Source organism: Typha angustifolia, chromosome 12 (genome assembly GCF_048772165.1).
Source record: "Typha angustifolia cultivar Huaian chromosome 12, ASM4877216v1, whole genome shotgun sequence".
NCBI lineage: Eukaryota > Viridiplantae > Streptophyta > Magnoliopsida > Poales > Typhaceae > Typha > Typha angustifolia.
In genome coordinates, this window is record NC_133250.1 from 7278740 (window position 1) to 7302114 (window position 23375).

The 23375-nt window shown below is 34.8% G+C and overlaps 2 protein-coding genes across 2 annotated transcripts; both read left to right on the plus strand.

Annotated features, from left to right (window-relative positions):
* The first annotated feature begins 700 nt into the window (after positions 1 to 700).
* LOC140772557 (membrane-associated protein VIPP1, chloroplastic) lies at positions 701 to 10152 on the plus strand. The gene is made up of 11 exons (XM_073114682.1): positions 701 to 962; positions 2311 to 2420; positions 2532 to 2642; positions 4494 to 4558; positions 4638 to 4719; positions 6691 to 6765; positions 8931 to 9001; positions 9091 to 9173; positions 9321 to 9385; positions 9471 to 9545; positions 9693 to 10152. The coding sequence occupies exons 1-11, from the start codon at positions 836 to 838 to the stop codon at positions 9810 to 9812; spliced, it is 984 nt and encodes a 327-aa protein (XP_072970783.1). The 5' UTR covers positions 701 to 835; the 3' UTR covers positions 9813 to 10152.
* A 2561-nt stretch (positions 10153 to 12713) lies between these two features.
* Positions 12714 to 21416, plus strand: LOC140772683 (uncharacterized). The gene is made up of 7 exons (XM_073114865.1): positions 12714 to 13095; positions 14746 to 14817; positions 16716 to 16783; positions 19022 to 19169; positions 19254 to 19337; positions 20072 to 20158; positions 21079 to 21416. Exons 1-7 carry the CDS (start codon positions 12838 to 12840, stop codon positions 21082 to 21084), a joined length of 723 nt encoding a protein of 240 aa, XP_072970966.1. The 5' UTR covers positions 12714 to 12837; the 3' UTR covers positions 21085 to 21416.
* Positions 21417 to 23375: the final 1959 nt, after the last annotated feature.

A 23375-nucleotide genomic window follows, 5' to 3' on the forward strand; every position in this document is an offset into this window, starting at 1 on the left:
TTAATGATGATAGACAATATATAACAAAAAGTTAGAAAACATCACTCTCTTTCTATAGAAGAGGAAATTAAATGATGTGTGTGACGTCAGGGAAATAGAAATACTTTTAATCTTACTTTCTTTATCCAAACACTATAAAATAGGGATGAATCGAATTTAGATCAGATAATAATAAAATCATAGGTGTAACCATGTTTTTTTTCTTCGCATAATGAACTTAATTTCCTTGTATGATGTTTTCGTAATATTTATCGAGTACATAAAACCTTGTGATATAATTATTAAGATTATAGATAATTAGTAGATATATGTACAAAAAAAAAAGAAGAAGAGAAGATTTGATGTTCATATAATAGTATACAAAAGTCATATAAAACTATTATTCTTCAAATCATACCCATCTCCACAAAAATTATCTAGATATATATACGAATTCAGACACTAAACGGGTAGAAAAACCTCAACCCGCATTACGGCAAAAGTAGATACGGAGCCGGATCGGACCCGTTTCCACCCCTACTTGTAAGAGAAGAAATAATTGAACCGCCCGGTTCACAATTTGTAGACGGTTCATGCGAGCCGAACTAGTCTCGCTTGCATTGCCACCTGGTAACTCGGACCGGAGATTGGCAAACCGGACCGGCCCAACCGAGTCGGATGACGATAAAACTACGAACCCGGCACCGGAGCCTCTCACCTCCTCCTCTCCACACGAAGTCACTCATCAAATCTCCGACCGAAAAATTGAAGGGGAGAACAAAAAAAATCCCACCTTCTTAATTTTTTTCTTTTCCTCCTAAATTTTGCATTTCGCGAGATTGGGTTTCTATCTGCCATGGCGTTGAAGGCCCCAACCACCAATCTAAGCCTCGCACCGCCGTCGTCGGCCGCTTTGGTGCCGTATTCGAGGAGGGCTTCATTCGCTTGCCCGCTTCTTAAGACTTCTTTCTTTAATGGCGGGGGTATGATGTTTTCTTTTCTTTTTTTTTTTCCTTTTTTTTTTTGGTGTTTGCTGATGTCTTTTAAGCTATGGTTGCATTGATAGTACTAAAACTTGGTGTAAATGGGTGATGATGAGGGTAATTTAATGGAAGGGTAAACTTACAAATTCTTAGAATTGGGTTATGATGTATTGAAATTTGTGAATACATGACGGTTTCTTTGGAAGGGTAATTTGTGATTGAGTTGTTGCCATTGTGAGGTCGCTTTTGCTTGTTTCACTTGGTTGTACGTTTGAATGTTGTTGTTCAGATGTTGGTAAGTAAGAATAATGCAGCTGCTGTGAAAATATTGTGGTGGGGAAGTGCGGCCTTAGGCCTAAAATTTTGGGAAAACTGGTGCTGTTATTACTTCGGTCAAATTTGTCCAATGTTAAATTATCACATGAGTTGCTTCATCTGTTTAAGCCTATTAGATGCTAGAAATAAATTGATTTCATCTTTCCTTCTTGAGAATTGATGAGATTACTTGAACCTACCTGGTACATATATAAAAGAGAGCTATTCATTAAAGTATAATGTTTATTGAGAGACAGGGAGAGAAGGATGAGCAAAGCTGATACAGAAAGAAGTATTTTGAAAGAGCAAAGCTCGATTTTCCTGAACCATAGCCTGCATATGTAACTCATTTATGGTTCTTCACTTGTCATTGTTTTCTTCTTTCAGAGATAAAATTTGTTTAATTATTTTCTTGGTTCAATTTATGATTATTTACCTAATTCTTTTGTTTTTAAATATTTCAAGTTTTGTCTGATTTGATTTTTTTGTAACGTCTTAGCCTTCTTACTGCATACTCAGATTTAGCAGAAGGGTATGAAATGCTTGATTTAGAAACTTTGCCCTGAATTGTCTTACTTGCAGACACTTTTGTTGGTGTACTAGAGTCATTAGACTATATGGTATCACATTAAAACCTACTCCTTTCTGACTAAGAATAAGGTTAATTTAATATATAATAATCTCTAATGATACACCATTTCTATCCCCACTAAGTTAGTTTCAAAATCAAGTTCTCTTTTAATTGGCATGCAGTTATGAATGTGTTTGAGTGCATAGGTGTTGTCATGTTTACGTGTTAATCATAATGTCTGTTGCAACTTGCAAATGAGAGGTTTTTCTATCATTGATGTGATTATTTCTGTGCTTGTACACTATGGTGTGTACTCAACCATTGTGCATGATACATGAACAAGTATCTCTAATTTTAAGGATTTACACAGGACAGAGAATTTATAGACTGATGTGGTGTCATGGACTTAACAGCTTGTCGTCGGCCTCTGAATTTTCTCCTCTCAATGTTTTTCTTTTATAGTGGGTTCTTTAAAAGCAGTACAAGTTCAACCACCAAAAATTAACACATTAAGATGTGGTGCTCTTGGTGCTCGGATGAACCTATTTGATCGGCTGGCTAGGGTAGTTAAGGTGGGAAACCTGATTTATGTTCTCAGTGTTATTTTGCGATGCTTGTTTCTTATATATTCTTCATGTTTTCTTGTGGCTAAAGTAAAATTTATTACATATATGGCATGTTAGTCCTATGCAAATGCCGTCCTTAGTTCTTTCGAGGATCCAGAGAAGATCTTGGAACAAGCTGTACTAGAGATGAATGATGACTTGGTAAAGATGCGTCAAGCTACAGCACAGGTATGTCCTCTTTCAGGCAATATAATTCTGTTTTATATTCCTCATTTAATTTTTTATTCAAGCTTGTGGGAAACAGAGGGCGACCTTTTTGTTGATATAACATGTTTCTTCCAGTTTTGCAACTTGGCCTAACATTTGTTATGTAATTTTGGTGTCAGCAATACTCATTGCTGGTACTGTGGGTCTAACCATCCTGTCCACTTTTTGTTCCCGCCAATCACTATTTATGGGAACTAGCCATTGTTGAAACCTTTAAAACATACTCCCCATTTAATTCAACTTTAAGCAAAAATATACCTAGAAGGTTAGAACCTCTTCAATAATAACCTGTGTCAGGTCTAAGGAGAGGAGCTAGTCAATGTTAAAAAATCCCCTTCTGGAAACTTTTGCTTTGTCCTCTTTTTTTCCCTCTTTTCTTATGTGTGCCTCCCTTTTTTTCTGTTGTCATACTGAAGTTGGACCAATTGAGTTGTGTATGATTGGTATGCATGGCATGTTCAGTTTCTATTTTGAATAAAAGCTGTTAGTTGAATTATTTTGGTACAGTATAGCAGTGAGCATTACATCATCATGTTGGGTGCTAAAAACTAGGCATGCCCTATAGAAATTTGAAACAGTCACCATACTAGATGATAGGAGATTAGAGGATGTATTGGTATTTCAACTTTCATCCCTTAGCCTTCTAAGAACCAAAGGGTGATCTACTAAAAGGATACCGATGTTGTGTAAGATGCTGAGTAACAAATAGAACAGAAAGCTAAACAGTCACAAGGAAGAAGAAGCTACATAAAATTAGAGAAGATATGTTATTATGTTTATCACCTGACCAAGATCACCTAGAATTTCAAGTATATCATTAAAAAGCATCTAACTGCTCTCTTATTCATACAGTACGGCCCATCTACATTAGGAATTCAGCTAACCTTATTTTGGTATTTTTAAGGGATCATGTGTATATATGAGTTTTGATAAACCACATTGGTGCATATGCCGTGACCAAGCTTCTGCCTATGGCTTACATCAGTTATAGAAAATTTAATTCATCACATCTGTAGATGCACTAAATGTGAAAGGAGCTTTGTGATTTGTGAATGGTACCACAGAATGTTATGCTAACCAAAAAATTCTAACAAACAATGAGAACATTGCATTGGGAAACTTTCACTTTTCTTGGTTTTATATATAAAAAATTTCAGCCTTTGATTGTATTGCGAAACAGATTCGCACGGTGTCCATGATGAGAAATCAGATGAGATATAATATTTTGTAAGATATCAACTTTACTTTGTGTGGTCTTGTATTATACTCATATTGGCAATGCTGTCCACAGTGTGCTCAAACCTTTCATATCAATTTAGTTTCATATTGACTCCACTGTCCAATGTACAAGAGATGGATCTCTAAACTTGGATATTTGTATGTTTAGTTATTGCCAATGTATGCTGACTAGCAGACAAACCTTGATTAAATTGGCCCTTGAGTGTCTTTGTACATAATTTCTGTTGACAATGCCACTTCACTTTCTTGAATGTAAAAAAGAATCAGCTGCATTAAGTAAAAGTACAATTTAGAGGTTTGTCCATGGATTTTCCTTCCTTTTGCCATATTGTGCTCAAAAGGTTTAAGGGAGCTAGGCATCAAGCTATGCGCAACTTATTCGATGCCATTGTGTGATTCAGTGAAGGACAGATCTATCATACTTCATTATAACTTATAAATAGAAAGAACAGTTACTTTTATAACAAGTTCAATTTTCTTCTTGCGAGTATTGTCATTACCCATAACGATCTGTAGATCTTGATCATGTACTGTGTTTAATAAATTATTTGGTTTGGATTTCCTGTCTTGAAGGTATTGGCATCTCAAAAGCGCATGGAGAACAAATACAAAGCCGCAGAACAAGCTTCTAATGATTGGTGATGTCATCATTGAAGTGCTATTCGACAACGAGCATGTAACTGTGAACTTTAATAATAAACATCTTTCTACTTGCAGGTATCGCAGGGCACAACTTGCTCTGGAAAAAGGAGATGAGGATCTTGCTCGTGAGGCCCTCAAAAGGCGTAAATCTTATGCTGTAGGTATCCTATAAAAGTATAAAATCATTGGACTAAAGTTTTTCATTTATACATGAGTTTTGAAGTAAAGTAAATGTTGATAACTTTGATATTTCTAACAGAACAAATTGGATTCTTATCAGAAATTATTGGTATTAAAATTTTCTGACTGAATTGCTTGTAAATGGTACGTTGCTCACTAAATCGTTGTACTGAAGTATAAAAGGTAGAGATCAGCCATTGCTTTACTAGTTTAAACAGTTGTAATATAGAATCAGTTTTTCTAGATTCCAGTTAGTTTTCATAATTCATAGTTTGCAAATTTTAGATCTATTTCCTTAGAGGTCGATTGCTACAATTAATCTACTTTCTGTTAATGAGAGACATCATATCCATCTGAAATAGCGGTAATTTCCTTTCTGTCTTTTGTTTCTCTGAAAGGTAACTTTGAGAGAAAAATGCTCAGCGTAGCTTCGCCATTCTCTTCCATTTCATGATTTGCTTGAGGTTAAAGCTGTAACACGATTCCCAAAAGTTGTCAGATATCTTTATTGATGTGTACATGGAAACTCAATATTGGTGGTGCTCGTATTATTTGTGATATAGACCTTGAAGAATTGGAAGTTCTGAAATTTGCTCTTACTTTGTTATGCACATATAAAATGTAGTATCTTTTGAGAGAATAAATATTGAAGGGAGTGAAATGGACGAGGTGGCATAGTAACTTAAGTTTTAGGTGGAATATAAGCTTGAATCTGGATATTGGAGAATGGATAGAAAATGGATGATCTGCAGTGAAGAAAATTGTTGAAAAGTTTTTTGAAGAAGAATATTATCCACATAAAGTGATAGGGTAACTCTTTCTTTGCTTTTGTCAAAGGTTGGTTGTACTGGTGGAATCTTATTGAAGATAGAAAATGACAATACTTTGGTGAGATAAGTAGGATGAGGAAAAGCTATACCATTACAAGTCAATAGGTGAATATATTGTCCTTTTACATGTGAAGTTCAAACTGTTTATGTCAACATGCCAAAAACATGGAAAGAAATCTCTAGTGTGAAATGTTATCATGAACTGGACGAATTGTTCATCATCTATGAGTCATGAAATATTAGTGCTTTTTAAAAAGATTTGGAACATTTCCGCATTTGTATTCACTCTTATTCCTATCTCTTACCTTTAGACCAAGACAAAGATACTAGTTGCTGTTCTTTGGATTCATCCTCCTTGATTCGTTAATGATTTTTGGAATTTCTGTGAATAGCTATTATGAACTAGCCACTAGGACTACGGTGCATTATGTGTCATCTATGTAGTTTATTGAGAAACATAGAGTTTATAATTCTGACTTGTGTAGCTTCATTTTCCCATAGGATATATAATATAGAAATGATTTTCTTATTTTGCATCCTGCAGTCTGCTAGAATCGAGTTGTTACTTTTCATGTAAGCATAAGCTAGCCTTTTCTAATATTCACCTTCCAATAACTGCTATGAAGCCTGGTTCCATTTTAAGAAAGTGTTATAATGTGTTGAATTATTTATCTATCAATTTTTGTAGCAAAAGAGATCTTATGCTAGAAAATTGATATGATATAATTTAGATATACAAATTTTGTTGAATCTTGTTTTCTGCACTTCTGTCTCAGTATCTTGATTTCTCTTTTCATTCATAGAAATCTTAAACTGTCCATATGCATGTGAAGGTGCAGAGATCTGTGTTGTGAGGTGTATGTATGCATGTAGATATTAATATGGCTAGATTTATTCATATAACTTTTTTTCCTGGAATGTTGATTATGATCTTAGTTAAATAATCTGTAATCATTTGTAACTTTAATTTGTCAGTCATCTTCAAATAGTTTTCTGAATATATATATTGCATATGTAGGAAAACAGAGATGAGTTTATATCTGGAATTTGATAAGGGTCAAATCTAACATTTCATCAATTATGTGTGAATTCTAATATGCATTACATGTTGTAACTAGGATAATGCGAGCTCCTTAAAGGCTCAACTTGATCAGCAGAGGAGTGTAGTTGATAATCTTGTATCTAATACCCGGGTGAGCTTCCTACCTCTTACATTTCTCTTGTATTTTTCTGTGTTTCTCGCATGTCTTGTCATAGTTTTCACTTCAGAAGTTGTGGAACTCATCATTCATGTTATATAGATAGTAGTATCATATTTTTTTTTATCATGATTAGTTTTCTTAATCGAGAAATAACCTGGGGTTATGTTCACTTCAACTTGCTATGCGCATAAAAGATTTTTAAGTTCTATTCCGACTTTACTCTTCCTAGATTCTCCTCAGTTGTTTAGAAAAATATATCCTACTAACTTGGGGTTATGTTCCCTTCAACTTGCCATACGCATCAAACATTTTTAACTTTTATTCTGAACTTTTTTCTTCCTAACTTATCTTTGGTCGATTAAAAATATATATCCAACTAACTAATGGATACATATATCTTATTTTAATATTGAAGGTCTTAATGGAGACATTTATCTTATTTTAGTGCTAAAGCTCTTATTTAATTGAATTAGAAATCCTTTTTAACTTTGCATTATGCATTTGACAGACTCAATAGTTGTTGGAAACAATGTTGGTTAGACCAATTGTCGTGCCAAAGGCATGAGGTGTGTCGACCTTGGCTCGGCATGATACATATTGCTGGCATGTGCCGTGTTGAGCTAATGTGCTGGCTCACTGAGTAATTTTGACATATCGGAAAAACAATATTTAAATCTTTCAAGGACCTTAAAATAGGTTATGAGGGCTAATATATAAAGTCTCTTTCAACACTAGATATTAGTATATTATATGTAATTATATTCTAATCTCATCATTTTCTCCAAATTTTCTCAAATCTTCCAAGTTGGGGCCAATAACTTAAAAAAAAGAAAAATCAAAATTTCCTTTTGATTTCTATAATTTGAAGTATAATGATATAAGTTATATAGATCAAGCATCATAATGCAAAAATGTGTCAAAATAGATGAAAGAGATCTGAGTTAGGTTTATTTAAAGTAAGAGATACTTAATTCCTAGTGGCATGCATTGACATGGATAACCATGAGGGAGTGCCAAGATACCCCCTCATTGATGCCAATTATCATGATATGTATCAACCTGTGCCAACTTTGTCAATGGGTACGGCAATCCATAGGTCAAACAATATTTTATTGGTCCACTAAATTGAGATTGATATTGTTGATTTAAATCGGTTTATGAACCAAAAATATATATGTACAAACAATTCTGATTGGTCTCGTTTGTTTCTACTTTTTCCAATTTTCATTTACTTTGATTTATCAAATTGTTCTAAAATATTTAAAGAAAGAAAAATCGAGTGCTTTGAACTCTTTAACTCAAATTAGGTGAACAATTGAACACAAGACTAATAGAATCAATGTTTGTGCCTTTATGGAGTGTCTTCTTTTCCATATTTTTCCTTGGAATAAAGGCTGCTAAGTTAAAGATTTTCTATGTGCAAGGTTGTTTTAGCGGCCTCCTTTCAGTGTGTGTGGGGCGGGGGCTGGGGGGGCCATAGAATCATAGAATCAATGCTCATACCTTTATGGAGTGTCTTCCGTCTTCCTTTCCATATTTTTCCTTGGAATAATGACTACTAAGTTAAAGATTTTCTATGTGCAAGGTAGCTTTAGCGGCCTCCTTGTTGATGTGGGGTGTGGGGGGCGGGGTATGGACCGCCACACATAGGCATATGTGGCCTAGAAATGCGGGCGGCCCCGTCTAACTAGTAGTTGTGAGCATATTTTGTAGTATTTTTGTTGAAATAACGAGTGGGGTTTTACTTCTTTACTAGATTCCTGTTGATCATAGTTTATATTTATAAAATATTCTTAATATATTAAGATGCTAGACTGCATATGCTCCTGCACATAAAATTAGCATGCACTATGTGGTTGGTGGCCATGCAGGTATTGCCTCCACTTTTTGTAACATTGACATTAGTATCTTGTTCATCAAGCTGTAGCAGACTCTTTACTTGCCACCTTATTGTCAAACAATCAAAAACTGTAATAATCATGGCTATATGCTTTGTAACTTTGTTATGACTATGTTTATTATTTAGTTTCAGGAATTCTGCTATGATAGTATGCTATGCCTTTTGATCTATATGCTATGCCTTTTCTATGCTGTTTATATTTTGATCTATCTTATAATACTGAATTGCTTGATTAGTGGATATCTGTTTCCTATAGCTTCTGGAGAGCAAAATAGCAGAGGCCAAGTCCAAAAAAGATACCCTGAAAGCCCGTGCTCAATCAGCCAAGTATGTATCTTTTATCTTGTTGATGAAAATGCCTCTGGTTTATCACTAAAGTATATACATGCTAAAGGCTGGAATAACTTTTGCCTTAGGACGGCAACAAAAGTGAGTGAAATGTTGGGAAATGTGAATACAAGTAGTGCTCTTTCAGCATTTGAGAAGATGGAAGAAAAGGGTATGCTCTTTTCACTGTAGTAGAACATGCATGACAAGTCTAATCTTTCTTACAAGAAAATCATAGAAAAGTTTGAAGTCCATTTTGATGGCCTTTTATGGTTGTTACCTACCAAATCTAAGAATTTGTTGCCTTTTTTTACTACAGTTATGACAATGGAATCCCAAGCAGAAGCCCTTAATCAGTTAACAACTGATGATCTAGAAGGAAAGGTAGCATTTCTTTTCTGGAGCAGTATTGCGTGTATTTAGGCTTATTAACAATTATGTTACTTTAATTGATAGTTTTCTGTTGCAGTTCGCAATGCTTGAGACCTCATCAGTCGATGATGATCTTACAAAAATGAAAAGAGAATTGTCAGGAAGCTCATTGGTACAATCTTCTCCTTTTGGATCATATGCAACAATCATTTCCCCATTCAAGTCTTAATAAGCTGAGCAATTATTGATGCTCAATCAGTTTTCTTGTCTTTGTCAACTGTTACAGCACTCTTTTCTTATTTTTCCGTGTCACCTGCAGAAAGGAGAACTTCCTGCTGGTAGAACAGCAGTTAGCAGCTCAAAAGCATCATATAATTTCACAGATAGAGAAATCGAGAATGAGCTTAACGAGCTGCGGAGGAAGGCACAGGATTATTAGGTTTGTGCTAATGTGCTTGCTGATCTCCTCTCATTTAGAACGGAAAGCCTTCATTAAGGACCGGTACAAGGATCACATATAAAGTATGGAATGAGCAATCAAAATTCCAAAGTATATTATTGCATGAAGATTTCCTTTTGCTTGGCATTTTGTCAAGGGAGACATTGTATAGTTTGATGCTCTATTTAATAGACTAATCTTTTTTTCCCCAGTATCTGTTCTACAGATTAACATGGTATATTTCGATGATATATGTGATATTATATCTTGTGAGCATTACTAGATGTATGAAGGACTGAAATGTTTAAATTCTAGTTAGATTTGGATAATTGTTTTTCTTTTTTCTTTCTTCAAAGAAAAATCATTTTCATATATTGCACAATAATGCCCAAAGAATACCAAAAGTGTTCCATAAGTTAATAGTCCTAATAATTCAACACTGGAAATATAAACTCCAATTAGCATCCTTGCCTTATGAATCAATGAGTTCATCTGATTGGAGGTGATATAAGCTGATTACATAACCTACCTAATGAACCTAAATCATTGGTACTATAACTAGATAAATCCATTCAACCTAGAAACATTTGAAGCAATAGTGCCTAGCTATTGCACCACGAAAGCGTCATCTTACTAGGATAACATACATTGTTGATTTATTACTTAATACCCAAAGTTTTTAGGGCGACTAATTTTACTTTTCTAAAATGGTATTAGATCTATATTTTATTATTATTATGTATTTTGATTCAGTAGACAGACAAGTAGTGGTTAACTTACTCATTTTCCCTCCTATGAAGCAGCCAATAAATGAAAATAATCTAAGTCTTGAATAGATGGTGAGCAGTCATTTAAACATTTAGAGGACTACATTGCAGGAATGGACCAAATCAACTAATTAGCCCTCCAAGTGTCCAACTATGAGATGGTGACCAGAATCAGGGCATGTCATCTACCTGCCAATAATACATCACCTAATATTCTTAGACCATTCTCTAATTATTCAAACACCATATATGAATGAAGCCCTTGTGGAATTCCTGTACCATCCTGCAATTAATCAAAGCAACTCTCTGGGACACAAAATTCTCCTCCTGAACTAAACATTTGCTTCTTCAAACATTGCACAATGCCTCCTCTCTTGAATTCAAAAGCACCAACTCTTGTTTCTCAAGATAAGGATGCTGTTTATAGTGATAGTTGGGTATATTTAGAGATAATTATATTTAGATTCTTCGGACTATTGCCTATTTTTATATAAACTTTCGAGGGTCTACGTGCAATTAACCTTTTAATTTGTTCTTAAAGAGAAGGATCCACTAGCCTACTAACTCTTACATTTGAAAAGAATATTAAAAAAATAATAATAAAACATAAGCATGTAGTTGTGGAGATCTGATGTCAGATGTCATAGCTTTGCATTAAGAGGTAGGATTTATAAGTTAGTTAAGACTTTATTATTGATCTAGAAGAGGCCTATTAGTTTATTACAAGGGCTACCTGTTCCTTTGGATATATCTAAACAAAGACTTTTTCTCTCATGGAATTCCTAAACTAATCATGAAGAAATTATGCATGTGAGCATATCACAATTATGCCCACAACCTCACCTTCCCTGCATCTTCCTTGTTAATGAAACTAGCAACCTTTCTTGAAGGAAGAATAGAGAAACAATGGGTATCTTCATCATTCATATTGTAAGAACTTTTCCTCTCCTAACATTGTTGACAATTTATCTCTCTCTCTCTCTCTCTATATATATATATATATTGCTATTTGTTTAAATTTCTTTTTTAAATTTTAGTAATAGTAAAATTGAACTTCTAAAACTAAACGGATACATATCTTTTTATCATAAAATACACGTAATTTAAACGAGCGAGCTAGCGAGAAATAATTTCTTATATATATATTGATGTTTATTTTTATATTTTTACATAGATATTTGTTTCTGTTCTACGTGAATATTTCTCAAATATAACTAATAAAAAAAAGGCAAAAAATATATGATATTTAAAAAAAAAAACCATGGGTTTTAAAAGGTACTAACAAATATAAAATTTGGACAGTCAAAAAATAAATATATTAATTTAGAGGGGTCTATACATACAAACAAGAACCATAAATATGTAACTACTATATTCTCAAACCAACTCTCACCTTCCAATCTCTATATTGTCCCATTTAAGCTGACTTCTCTCTACCAATTATAGACCTAGCTATTAATTTTTCTCATCAATAAATAAACCTTCTGCCACTTACTGTATTAATTACTCTTCTTTCCCTTTTCTCAGTCACTTACCGTGTTAATTATTGATTAAAAGTGCCCCTTAATCACCTGCTAGTTGAATATTTGTGGGAAATTTTCATAAACCTCCCTACATTATAGATTTTTTTATTTTCTAACCCTATCTTCATATTCTTTTAAATTATGCTTTTCCTTTTTTTAAAAAAGGATTTACAGGTAATTATGCCACCGTAGCACTTTGTCGTCACTATCATAAATAGAAATTAGGTAACCATGCTTCTAAAATTATCAAAATAATATTACTGAGAGTAATTTATTATAATATTTTTATTTTAGAGAAAAAGAAAGAGAATATAGAGTGGAAGAGTTATTTAATATTTTTTATGACCAAAGACAATTGATGGTTGAGGAGTCAATTGTAAAAATAAATAAGGAGGGGAAGTTGGTGAAAATGAAATATAGTTGGGATGTAACTAATGCAAAAAAAATAAATGTGTAAGGTAGGGTTTAAAATGTAAAAAAAAAGATGCAAAAGAATTTTATGCAGTGGTGGAATCCATTTGTCGGATAGATATAAAGAGGCCGTATCTGACCCAGAGAATTCAGAAATATCAACCAACCGTAGTAGGGGCATTTTGGTCGTATTCCCAAACTTTCCTCTCTCTTCGACCTTTCTAAACCTCCTCCCTCCTTGTCGTTTTCTATTTGTCCCAAGTCCCAACGCCACAGAGAGAGAGAGAGAGAGAGAGAGAGAGAGAGAGAGAGAGAGGCGGTTTCATGGTGGGAATCGATAGGATAATCGCCTCGTCGTGCTTTGACTCCATGAGCGGTGGATGCGGTGCTCCGCCGCTGGTGGAAAGTAGAGTAGGCGAGGAGGGGAGCTTGGAGAGCAAGAAGAAGGCCAATTCGGCGAAGAATAAGAGCATGGATAGGAAGAATAAGAAGGGAGGGGATGTGATAGAGTGCAGGATATGCCAGGAGGAAGGGGAGGAGAGCGAAATGGAGGTCCCCTGCGCCTGTAATGGTACCCTCAAGGTCGTGCTCTTTCTCTAGCACTCTCTTTTATGTATTAGAGTATAAAGATCACTTTTTTGGGGGAAAAGATGGTTCCTTTTCTGGATTGGTGAATTGGGTCTTGCTTATATTGGCGTGATTTCATCGTTTTCTTTAAGAATTTCGGATTAATGCACTTTGGGCTTTGGTGTCCTTCATGTAATTTGAGGTTTTTAGGCATAAATCCTTCTGGGTACAAGGAAATGGAACTTTCTTTTGCCTTCTTCGAAGATTTGTGGGCTTTAGTTTTCGCAGATGAGTTGTTCCTCGAATTATTTTTAATATAATTTGCTTCGTAGTCACTTCCGGTGTCGCGTTGTGGTGTGGATTTCGCCAATTTGGGTTTGCATGTGTTTCTTTTTTCTTTTATTTTTATCTGGAGTTCTTGTTTTATGAATCGCAGTTATCTGGAGCCCTATCTTTTCCTCCTTTTTCTATTTTTGAAAGGGATGGCGCTCCTATGTTGGATAAGAATACTTGACTTTTTCCTCTTATTATAAACTAACTTAAGATTAGTTGGTTATGAGCTTTTATAATGCCTCTCAGAATGTTTCTTCCTTTCTATTTAATACTTTCAGTGGTTTTTGTATGTGGTTAATGATTCACAGCATCGGTTCATAAGTAAATTTTGTTCTTATTTTGGATAAATTCCTCGGTTGGATTGTCACATTAGTATGCATGCCTTTGGGCTGTAAGATCTTGAAAAGTAGATAACTTTGTTGTGATTTACAATGCATGCTTTCGCTTTTCCTCTTTTCTTTGCCCGTAAGTTTTTGAATTTATTTACTTGTTTCTTTGAGGTCCCCTGTTTCCTGTTTGGTTCAATTAGTTTATCAGGTTGGCATTTGGCCGTGGTCTTTGCTTCAATTCCATTTGCGTTGTGACAGGTAGTTTTAGAAGTTTGGGAAGATCAAACATGTATTCCATCTTTACAGTAACATGGGATGTGGCATTTAGATGAAACACGAATTACGCAACATGCATTTGGGGAATTGTAGACTTTTAGTTCTATTGTCATTGGATAGTCAAAGGATTATAAAAAAAAAGATGATAAGGTTGACATGTGTATGAGGCAAATAAGAATGGCTGCGATGCGTTAGATGGCTGGTGTTAAAACGGAGTTTTGAGATGGTATCTTGATTATTTAGGTACAAAGGCTACAAGTGAGTATATGAACCTAGATAACTACACAATTCATTTTTGTGCTTCTCCTTTTTTTGGAAAATATATTATCTCATTTCTTATTTGCCAACTATTTCTGCATGACTTGGTGCAATAATGTTGTGTTATGTAAACCTCTTTGCTAATGTGTCTGTCATTTCTCCTCGAATGTATTAAGAATCCTTTCTTCCTGTATTTATTCGTGCTGCTGTCCTTATTTACTTTCTTCGTTGTCTAACCAATACTGTTAGATCCTTAATCCTTTTATTTGTGGATTTCATAGTTATAAATCCAATGTTCTATGTATAAGCTTTTTGTGTTGATTTTTGTCTTTTAAGGTCCGTGTGTATATATATGTGTGTGTGTGTGTTGTGGTTCTTTATGCTAGTTTTCTTTTGCTTCCATATATTATGGAGAGGGAGGTGTAGTGTGGATAACCTGTTGACTGATTACTACATCATTGAATTGCAGTTTGCCCATCGGAAATGTATTCAAAGATGGTGCAACAAAAAAGGGAATATCATTTGTGAAATCTGCAACCAGGTTGGCTATATGTTGCCCCTCTCTCTATTCCCTAATTTTTCCTCTTATAATTATGTAACTGGTAAACTTATGAAAGCACTGTAACAACATTACTATAGCTCTTTTGCTGAATTTTTTTTTGATATAGTGTATGACAGATCTTAGTTTAGAAGAGAAATTCTTTTTGTTAGGTGAAAAATGTGAAACACTAGTTATCCTTCAACTATTTGTTCAATAGTAATGGAAAAGGGTCCTGTGATCTAATATTATACAAGAGGTGACCTGAGCTTAATGTAGGCCTTAACATATTGTCATATTTTAAGAAACATTTCATACTAAGCAACAAATCTTAAGCAAAAGAATGTTATTGAAGTTATCAATAGCTTGAAACTACAAATAAATAGATGATAATAATAAGAACTAATGATGGCCGTGCCACATACACGGATTGTGCTAACCACCGGCCGGCACGGCACGGCACGACACATGCCGTAAGAGAAGGAGAGAAAAAGGTTCGGGATACTCACCTTTACCGTCGCCGATTGCCGCTTGTGTTCACTGTCGCCTGAGCTCGCACTAGGTGCCCTACTCGAGAGAGGGAGGAAGAAAGATAGAGAGATAGAGAGAGGGGGGTGGGTTATTGGTTAAAAACTTAAGTTTCGGATTTGGATCCGGGCGACGGCGAGCGGCAATTGATGATGGCAAGTTTGACGACGAGGTTGATGGCGAGAGGTGAAGCTATTAGAAGTGGTGCTATGCGGCTCCCCTCATGTCACGTGCTGGTAAGCTGCCGGCACAACAAGTGCCGACCGGTACGCCTCATGCTGGTTGGCATAACCATCCATAATAAGAATATCAGTTATACTCAAGGTTTAGAAAATCAGGATCAAGATCAGGATCGGTCTTTCGAAAAAAATGATAGGATTGGCCGTATCGGTCGGCCAGATTGGATAGGACTATTTTTAATTACGTAAATTCTAAATATTATTTAGAAATACAATTTTTTTTTAAAAGTAAGAAAAAATGATAAAAAAATAAGAAAATAAAGAAAGAAAAACTATTGTGTAGTGAAAACTGAAAAGAATAAGAGATCAGCGAGTGGAAGAAAACTAAACGAAAGAAAGAAAAGCTATGGTGTAGTGAAGAAGAAGAAAAAAAAAAGATAGAGAGCAGAAAAAATTAAAAAACTGAGAGATAAATAAAGAAATAAAATTTAAAAATTACATACCGGAGTTCACTAGAGCTAAATCTCTCCGTAAGAAAAGCAATGGCTATATGGTAAGGAGAAAAAAATAGATCTTTTCGTAAGAAAAATAATGGCTATATGATAAGGAGAGAGAGAGAGAGAGAGTGAGAAGGAGTGAGAGTTTGGATCGAGCCTGAATTGGGATCGGGTTTGGCTGATCTGGCGAACTCTGGTTATATTCATAATTTTTGAAAGCATCATTATTGAAAGTAAGATTGTAATGTCCCAATAAGACTAGGTAGTTGCTTAGCCTCTTGGTTCCCTATTATGACCCCATTACATAGCAACAGATTCATTGGATTTGAAACTTGATCTTGATATGATGAGAGGCCATCATACCATAATATGGGAATGCAGATGATATCATGGCCTTTATTTCCATAAATTTCTTTTGAAATTGTCTCCATATCAGAACTGCTTCATTTTCTAAATATTTGGATGTGTCTTGTGCATATCTTGTTTCTTGTACTTTTTCATTGATATACATGTCAATATAATATCCTGCTAAGCAAAATATATCAATTGATTGAAGGTTAGTCCAGTTTCCTAATTAAGTAGAAGGTAATTAACATATTTTTAGTTATCAATTGAGAATTATCAAGATTCTGAATGAGGTCTCTTGCTTGATCGGTTAAATGAATAGTGAAATTTATTAAACTTGCTCCTGTAACAGGTCTATGCACCGAACTACTCCCTCCCCCGAATCAGATCTGGTTCTGATGTTATGGCTATGGATATAAGGTACTCCATGAAATCTCATCAATTTCGTTTGTCTGAACTTTCATTACAGTTTAACTTTCGTCTGATTGCACACCCTAGTTACATGTGAATCATTTGTAAAGGCAAAAGCAACTGATTACTTTCTGTATCATACAGAATTTTCAGCGTTTAAGCCTTCCGTGAGTATTAAGCATATCTAGAGCTTTATGATCATATTCTATGTTTTATAGCATGTCTCCTTTTGTTCGCCTATTCAATGTAATTCTCAAGGTGGGGAGGTTCTCTCTGCTTTATCATGCAATGCCACAAATTGCCTAAAGAAGACCAGATGATGCCACTTTGTATTGGAACAAGTAAATCTTCAGTTAAAATCTAAGACTTATGACTGTGTCTGGGTAATAAAAACTTGCTATCTGCATATCTGAGTATGTTCATATATGTGTCCGTATAGGATTATTATCTTCTTCTTCTTCTGCTTCTTCTTCTTCTTCTTAATAATGATGTCTTTCCTGTAAGGAGAGCCGCTGCAGATATATAGAGCTGATTAAACTTTGCTTTACATCCATATGATGCTTAATAATGATGTCTTTCCTGTAAGGAGAGCCACTGCAGATATATAGAGCTGATTAAACTTTGATTTACATCCACATGATGCTTATAAAATTACTTTTGTTGGAGAATGTTTATATACATTCTACTATCTAGTTAAATTACATATAATGCACTATGCAGGCTAGATAAGAAAGAAATTCTCAAAAATTTGTATAGTGTACTTGCATATTAAGCCATAACAATATGATTCCTCTGAAGGGTCTCGAAAGGTTAATAGCTGCTAAATTTCTTGGTGCACAGAAATCCTGTAAAAATTGCATAGGCTATTCAAATTTTTATGCATTTTAAATCTTGAAATACAAGACTTTTGCAATTTAATTATATTTGATTTTTTAATTTGTAATAAGAGACTCTAGTGTGCATCATATATGTAAATTGTGTGCACTTATTGTAACAAAATGTGTATCGATTATATAAAATATATGTACTCAGATTTACATGCTAAATCGAAGATCTGAAAATGCAATTAAATTGCAAAAGCCCCTTTGAAACATTGTGATTGCATTGAAGGGCCTCAAAAGGTATACAATGATAAATCCTGCTGGTTTTGGACTGGAATAGAAGTCATATTAACTTGTTATGGAAGAACCGGGAAGGACAGAAGTCTGCATTATATGGGATGGGTTTTGCAGATTGGATGGGATGGGACTAGGTTAGGTAACTAGAATTATGGAACCAGGTGTTTGACCCCCACAATTTCTGGGTTTTAATTGATTATGGATGGGGTGAGACTAGGTTAGGTAACTAGAATTATGGAACCAGATGTTTGACCCACACCATGTCTGGGTTTTATTTAATTATACAACTTCCAAAATTTTACTAAGTTTTTGGAAATTTCCGGAAGGTAGAAACATGCCTAATCTGTTGACTGAGAATTTATTCTAGCTTGGTTTAGGTCACAAGCTGGTCCAACCACTCACAGGCTTACGTGATACATCAGATCTTAATACTTTTATGTTGATTGTGATTCGTCAAGTAAACTGATTACACCTGGTGTTCGCCAAATTTATTTTGTAGTGTTAACTGATAAAATTCTCACTCGTGGAGATTCTTCAATGTATGTTTTTTGGAGGATAATAAAGGATTGTCAGAAATTTTAGTGGAATTGTGTCAAGTATCTTTTTCATAAATGTAGGTTACAATCTTGCACGAGTAAGTAGGACTGTAGGAGCATCATGCTTTGGACTCCCTTCTTTTTATCCCTTTTAAGTGGGTAGACATATCTTCTTCGTTCTTGCTTTGCATATTTGCTTTAGTTATGCTAGGAATTAGGAAAGAATGGTGAAGTTTTAAGGTATAAATGAATGTTCTCTTTTCCAAATTTTGCACTATCTTTGACTTTTTTTCTCTTGTTATTTAGAATCAAGATAACTCTGAATAAGGATTCTTTTGTTGCATCAATCTATTTCGTTTTCACAAGTTTTTTGCTCTATTCTGTAATCTTATGTAATAGTTATTTAATATCCCCTTAGGGAAGAGATGATTTTTACCTTTTCAAGTTTAATCATTTCAATTTTCAACTAATTTCTCATACTTGCTGTGACATCAGTTTGCCATCCAACTGAAATTGATTTTGTTTCCTACCTTTAAATTTTTTTTTCAAGATTCTGTTTCCAAGTGGCCCTAATTATTGTTTATTCTTAATAGACAAAGCTGGGGGACACGGATTGATCTTCGTGATTCCCATTTTCTAGCCATCGCTGTTGCAGAGCAGGAGTTTCTACAAGCTGAGTATGAAGATTATGCAGCTGCAAGTTCAAGTGGTGTTGCTTGTTGCCGCTCTGTTGCTCTCGTTGTATGCTAAAATATCATTCTTATCTTACATTTATACACACTCATCTTGTATGGAAGCCTGAATATTATCTATTGGTTTTTACAGTCAATGCTGCTTTTGCTTGTACACCATATGCTTATGGTCACAAGGGATATTGGTATGCTGCAGGATATATCAGCTCTCTTTAATGTAAGATTATTATACCTTTTCCGGATTTTGAGACATTCATGTCAGAAAGTTAAGCACTGGTATAACAATAGTTGCGGGTATTAATTGTTTATGCTGATTATCTTGCATAAGATTAGTTAGGAGTAGGATGCCTAACCAAGCTTTGCTGCACGAATGGATATAAATAACTTCTTAAAGTTATTATTTTCCATGGTGGATATGTTCTATATTAATTAAGATGCAGTCACATTCTTTGTCAACCATTTATGCAGTTAAACTATATGCAAGTAGATTTACAATCTCTGCACCAGATTAAATTTCATTTGAACTTCAAGGGCAAGAAATTTTAGAACCTGTATAAGGATATTTATCGTAATTGAATTCTGTTCATCTTTTACTAAATACATTTTTCTAAAAGGTGAAAACAGGTAATCTTGTTTGCTGACTGGTTGTTGCTCAATCTTTCTGGAATTTTAATTCCTGATCTAGTTCTCGATGAACTTTAGCATTAAAGAAAACCTTGAAGAAAGGATCCTTTTTCCCCTTTTAAAGGATGAAGAAAGGATCTTACGAAGGTCTAACATGTCAATTTTTTTAGTTTGAAACTAATTAATTATAAGTTGTTAGTTTTGTTCTTTATATTGGATAAAACTTTTAAGTTTTCCATTGCTTCCTTATCTGACCTACTCTTGCTTTTGCCTTTTGAGAAAAAAAATTCTCCTTGAAATGTATTGAGAATTTCCTTTATTCTTCAGGTAACTCTCCAGTTTGTGGGTTTTCTTCTTCCATGTTACGTTGTGGTACGTTCATGCTACCTCATACAAAGCCGAAGACGGCGACAGGTGAACCTTTAATAATGATTTTTTGCTTGGTTTGGATAGATTTCAGTTCTTGCAGAATGTCGTACTTTTTTTAAAGCTATTTTTAGTTCAACATACAACAACATGTTGCAAATTAGTTTAACTCTAGTATTTATTTACACACTTTTTCTGGATGGCTTTGCTAGTTTTATTGGTCATTAGCACACAGTTTATAGTCTATTTAAGCAGTATTGAATATACATCCTCAAAAACTTGGCACTATGTTCTTTTCAGACTCTTTAAGTTTTCCTTTACTTTCTTGAATAAGTTCATTCATATTTCACTTACTTTTTCTGCATTTGAAGATATAATTGTAAAAGATACGTTTTAGTTGATAACATGTTAAATGGCATCTGTTAATCATGTTCTACAGAGAGTATATTTTACTCTGTGTCGCAACAGAAAGCCATACGGGAAATTGAACATGGGCATGATATTTTAATATGGTTTATCTAAATGGCTAGTTAGTATGAATGTTTTGGTCTTTGGAAACTTTTTATGCCATATGCAAATCACTGATTTCTCTTCTAAGGGGATAACAGTTGTTTCAAATTCTACATGCATCTCCTCATAACAAGTGATTCAACGTATTACTTTCTTAAGGAAACACAGGTTCATAACAATGTACCAAGTGAGTCAACGTTTTACATGCTCATCAGTCTTGTCTGTGGTCCAGAAAAAAAATATGGAATAGAAAGATTACGTTTGAGATTGTAGGATTCATTTATGTGGTCAGTTGTTCAAAAAGTATCTCATTGCAGTAAGCAACCTAGGTGTTTGTAGTTTTGAGCTTTTGGACACAGTCAATTTACATGCATATAAAGCTACTTAAAATATACATATGATACTAACTTTGCATATATATAATTAATTAAAACTTCCCATCTTTCACTTCTTTGCAGATATGAAGACCATCACGTCCCCTTCTACTAAACTTCTGAGAGCTTTTGTTTACCGGACTGCAAAGCTCTTGGGCCTTTTAACTCTTGTCATTCCAACCTGCACTAGTATTCAGTCACTTCCCGTCAACCCCATTGGAAGTGAATGTGAATTGAGCTCCTGAGAAGTCATGGTAGCTTCCAGTGTTTGGTTCTAAGAAAAGATGTAAATAAGGGAGTAGTAGTAGCTCCTCTCTTTTTTTATCTGGTGCAATGTAATTCCTCTTCTATCGAAGGAGTGAGCTGAGAGTTATGCCTTTGTTCAAGATACCAAGTTTTAAGATGATTGCCCTCTTTCATGATGATCTGATCTGATCTGATCTGATCTGTTTGATGATGTTTCTTGTTGTTATGCTTATAATATTACTAGTCTAATCTAAGATAGATAACAAATTATCCCCTCTGGTTATTCTCGAAATCAAATTATCTGATCAAACTTTTAACTTTTATCATTTTATCTCGCTATGGTTCAAACTATCAGTGGAGCCATCAAATTATGGTGTACGTAATCTTCTGCTCATGGGTATTTGACAGCCTGCTTAAACCGTTCTTTGTACAACAAGATCAGCCCACATCAATTTTTTTTTTAAAAAAAGGGAAAGATGTTTATAAATCAAGTGTTGCGATTACAGAAGGCAGTCATTGAGGTGGGAGTGCAAAAACTGGAGCAAGGGGCTGGAGATCTCCCCAACCCGAGTGCAACCAAACTTGGAAGTCCTCTCTGTGTTGGTAAGCCAAGCAGTACTTCTATTGGCTTCTTTTTACACATGGGTGACTTTTACATTTTGATAAGCATTAAAAAGAAAAAAGTGTTTGTCCAGTGCCTATGAAGGTTGGTAGATTCTGCACAGGATATTTTTTAGGACTATGGAGTAAGTATTTATCCAGGTATTAATAAAGTAATAATTCTTTAGTGCCTTTAGACCTTTTTAGACCGCAACTACTTTTGTACCAAGAGTTGAGTGCGCCACTATGCTTCAAGCACCTACAAGGATAGGCACCCCATTAGGGTGGCAGATCACAAAGCTTATATCTGCTCGCTCAAGAGGCCCTGTGAAGGACCCATCTATGTTGAGTTTCACTCACCCAGGAGGAGGGAGCTCCCAACGGATTGTTGGGCTAGCTTGTAGAGAGTGGTCTGAGGCCAATTTCATGTTTAGAGAATTCAAGAGCTAGGCTAATAGATGAGTTTCAGACCTTTAGGTTGGGGATTAAGGCAATATTAAACACGACCTCGTTTCTCCTTTTCTCGATCTGTTAGTGAAGGATTGTTAGCGTTGCTCGAAGCAGATTTTTACTCTTATGCGCTAACCCTTTATCCTTGTTTAACCAATCCTTAATAACTTAATTTTGACGATTGAAGCAAGTAGCAAAAGCCTCCTCAGCGAAGGCCCAAAGAGGAGTAGAAAATCGATAGTCATAGAAGAGGTGATTGATATTTTCAGGTAAGAGATTGCAGTTAGTGTATAGATTAGGTTGCCCAAGATTAATGGTCGATAAATAATCAAAAGTAGGCAACCTATCCCAAATATACCTCCCAAAGAAACACCTTGATCTTAGGTGGGATGTGCATCGTCCGTAGCTGTTTTTTCAGCCATGCTAAATAGGTAAAGAGTCTATATGTTGGTCTGCATAAAGGAATAGACAGACTTGCCAAAAGCCAACTTGTGGGGATGAGGAGGCCGAACCCATTGATCAAAACCCTCTCCCATGGGGATGTTAATGGCGAATACTTTTTATCCAAGAGAGGGACAAAAAAGGTTTAGGATCATGTCCTCATTCTAGGTATTATGAGTGATAACATTAGAAACTTATCTAAAATAGCCCATTACATCCATATTTATATAAGTAGGCCACTAATTGAAGGGTAAAGAGGTAAGCTAAGGATTATATCATAGATTAGTATCCCGCCTATTCTTAATCAACTTGTAAAGGCCTGATTTGATTTGTTCAGTTGACTCCCAAAAACTCTAGTTCCAATCATGGTGCCTTGACCTAGACCCTTTCCAAGGGTGCAATGTTATATACTTTGTCTAAATTAGATCCACCCAAGGCTCAAAGTATTGATTTAAGATAAAAAGAACCTTCTTAGCCATAAGGGCCAAATAAATATTGCGCAGATCACAAATAGTTAGGTCGTCCTTCTGTTGTAGGAGGGTAGTTTTGTCCCAACCCACAAGTTGGAGGCTATCGTTATGCTTGCCTTTTTCCTAGAGAAATTTTCACAACAGTTTAGTAATGTGGTTTAATACAACTATTGA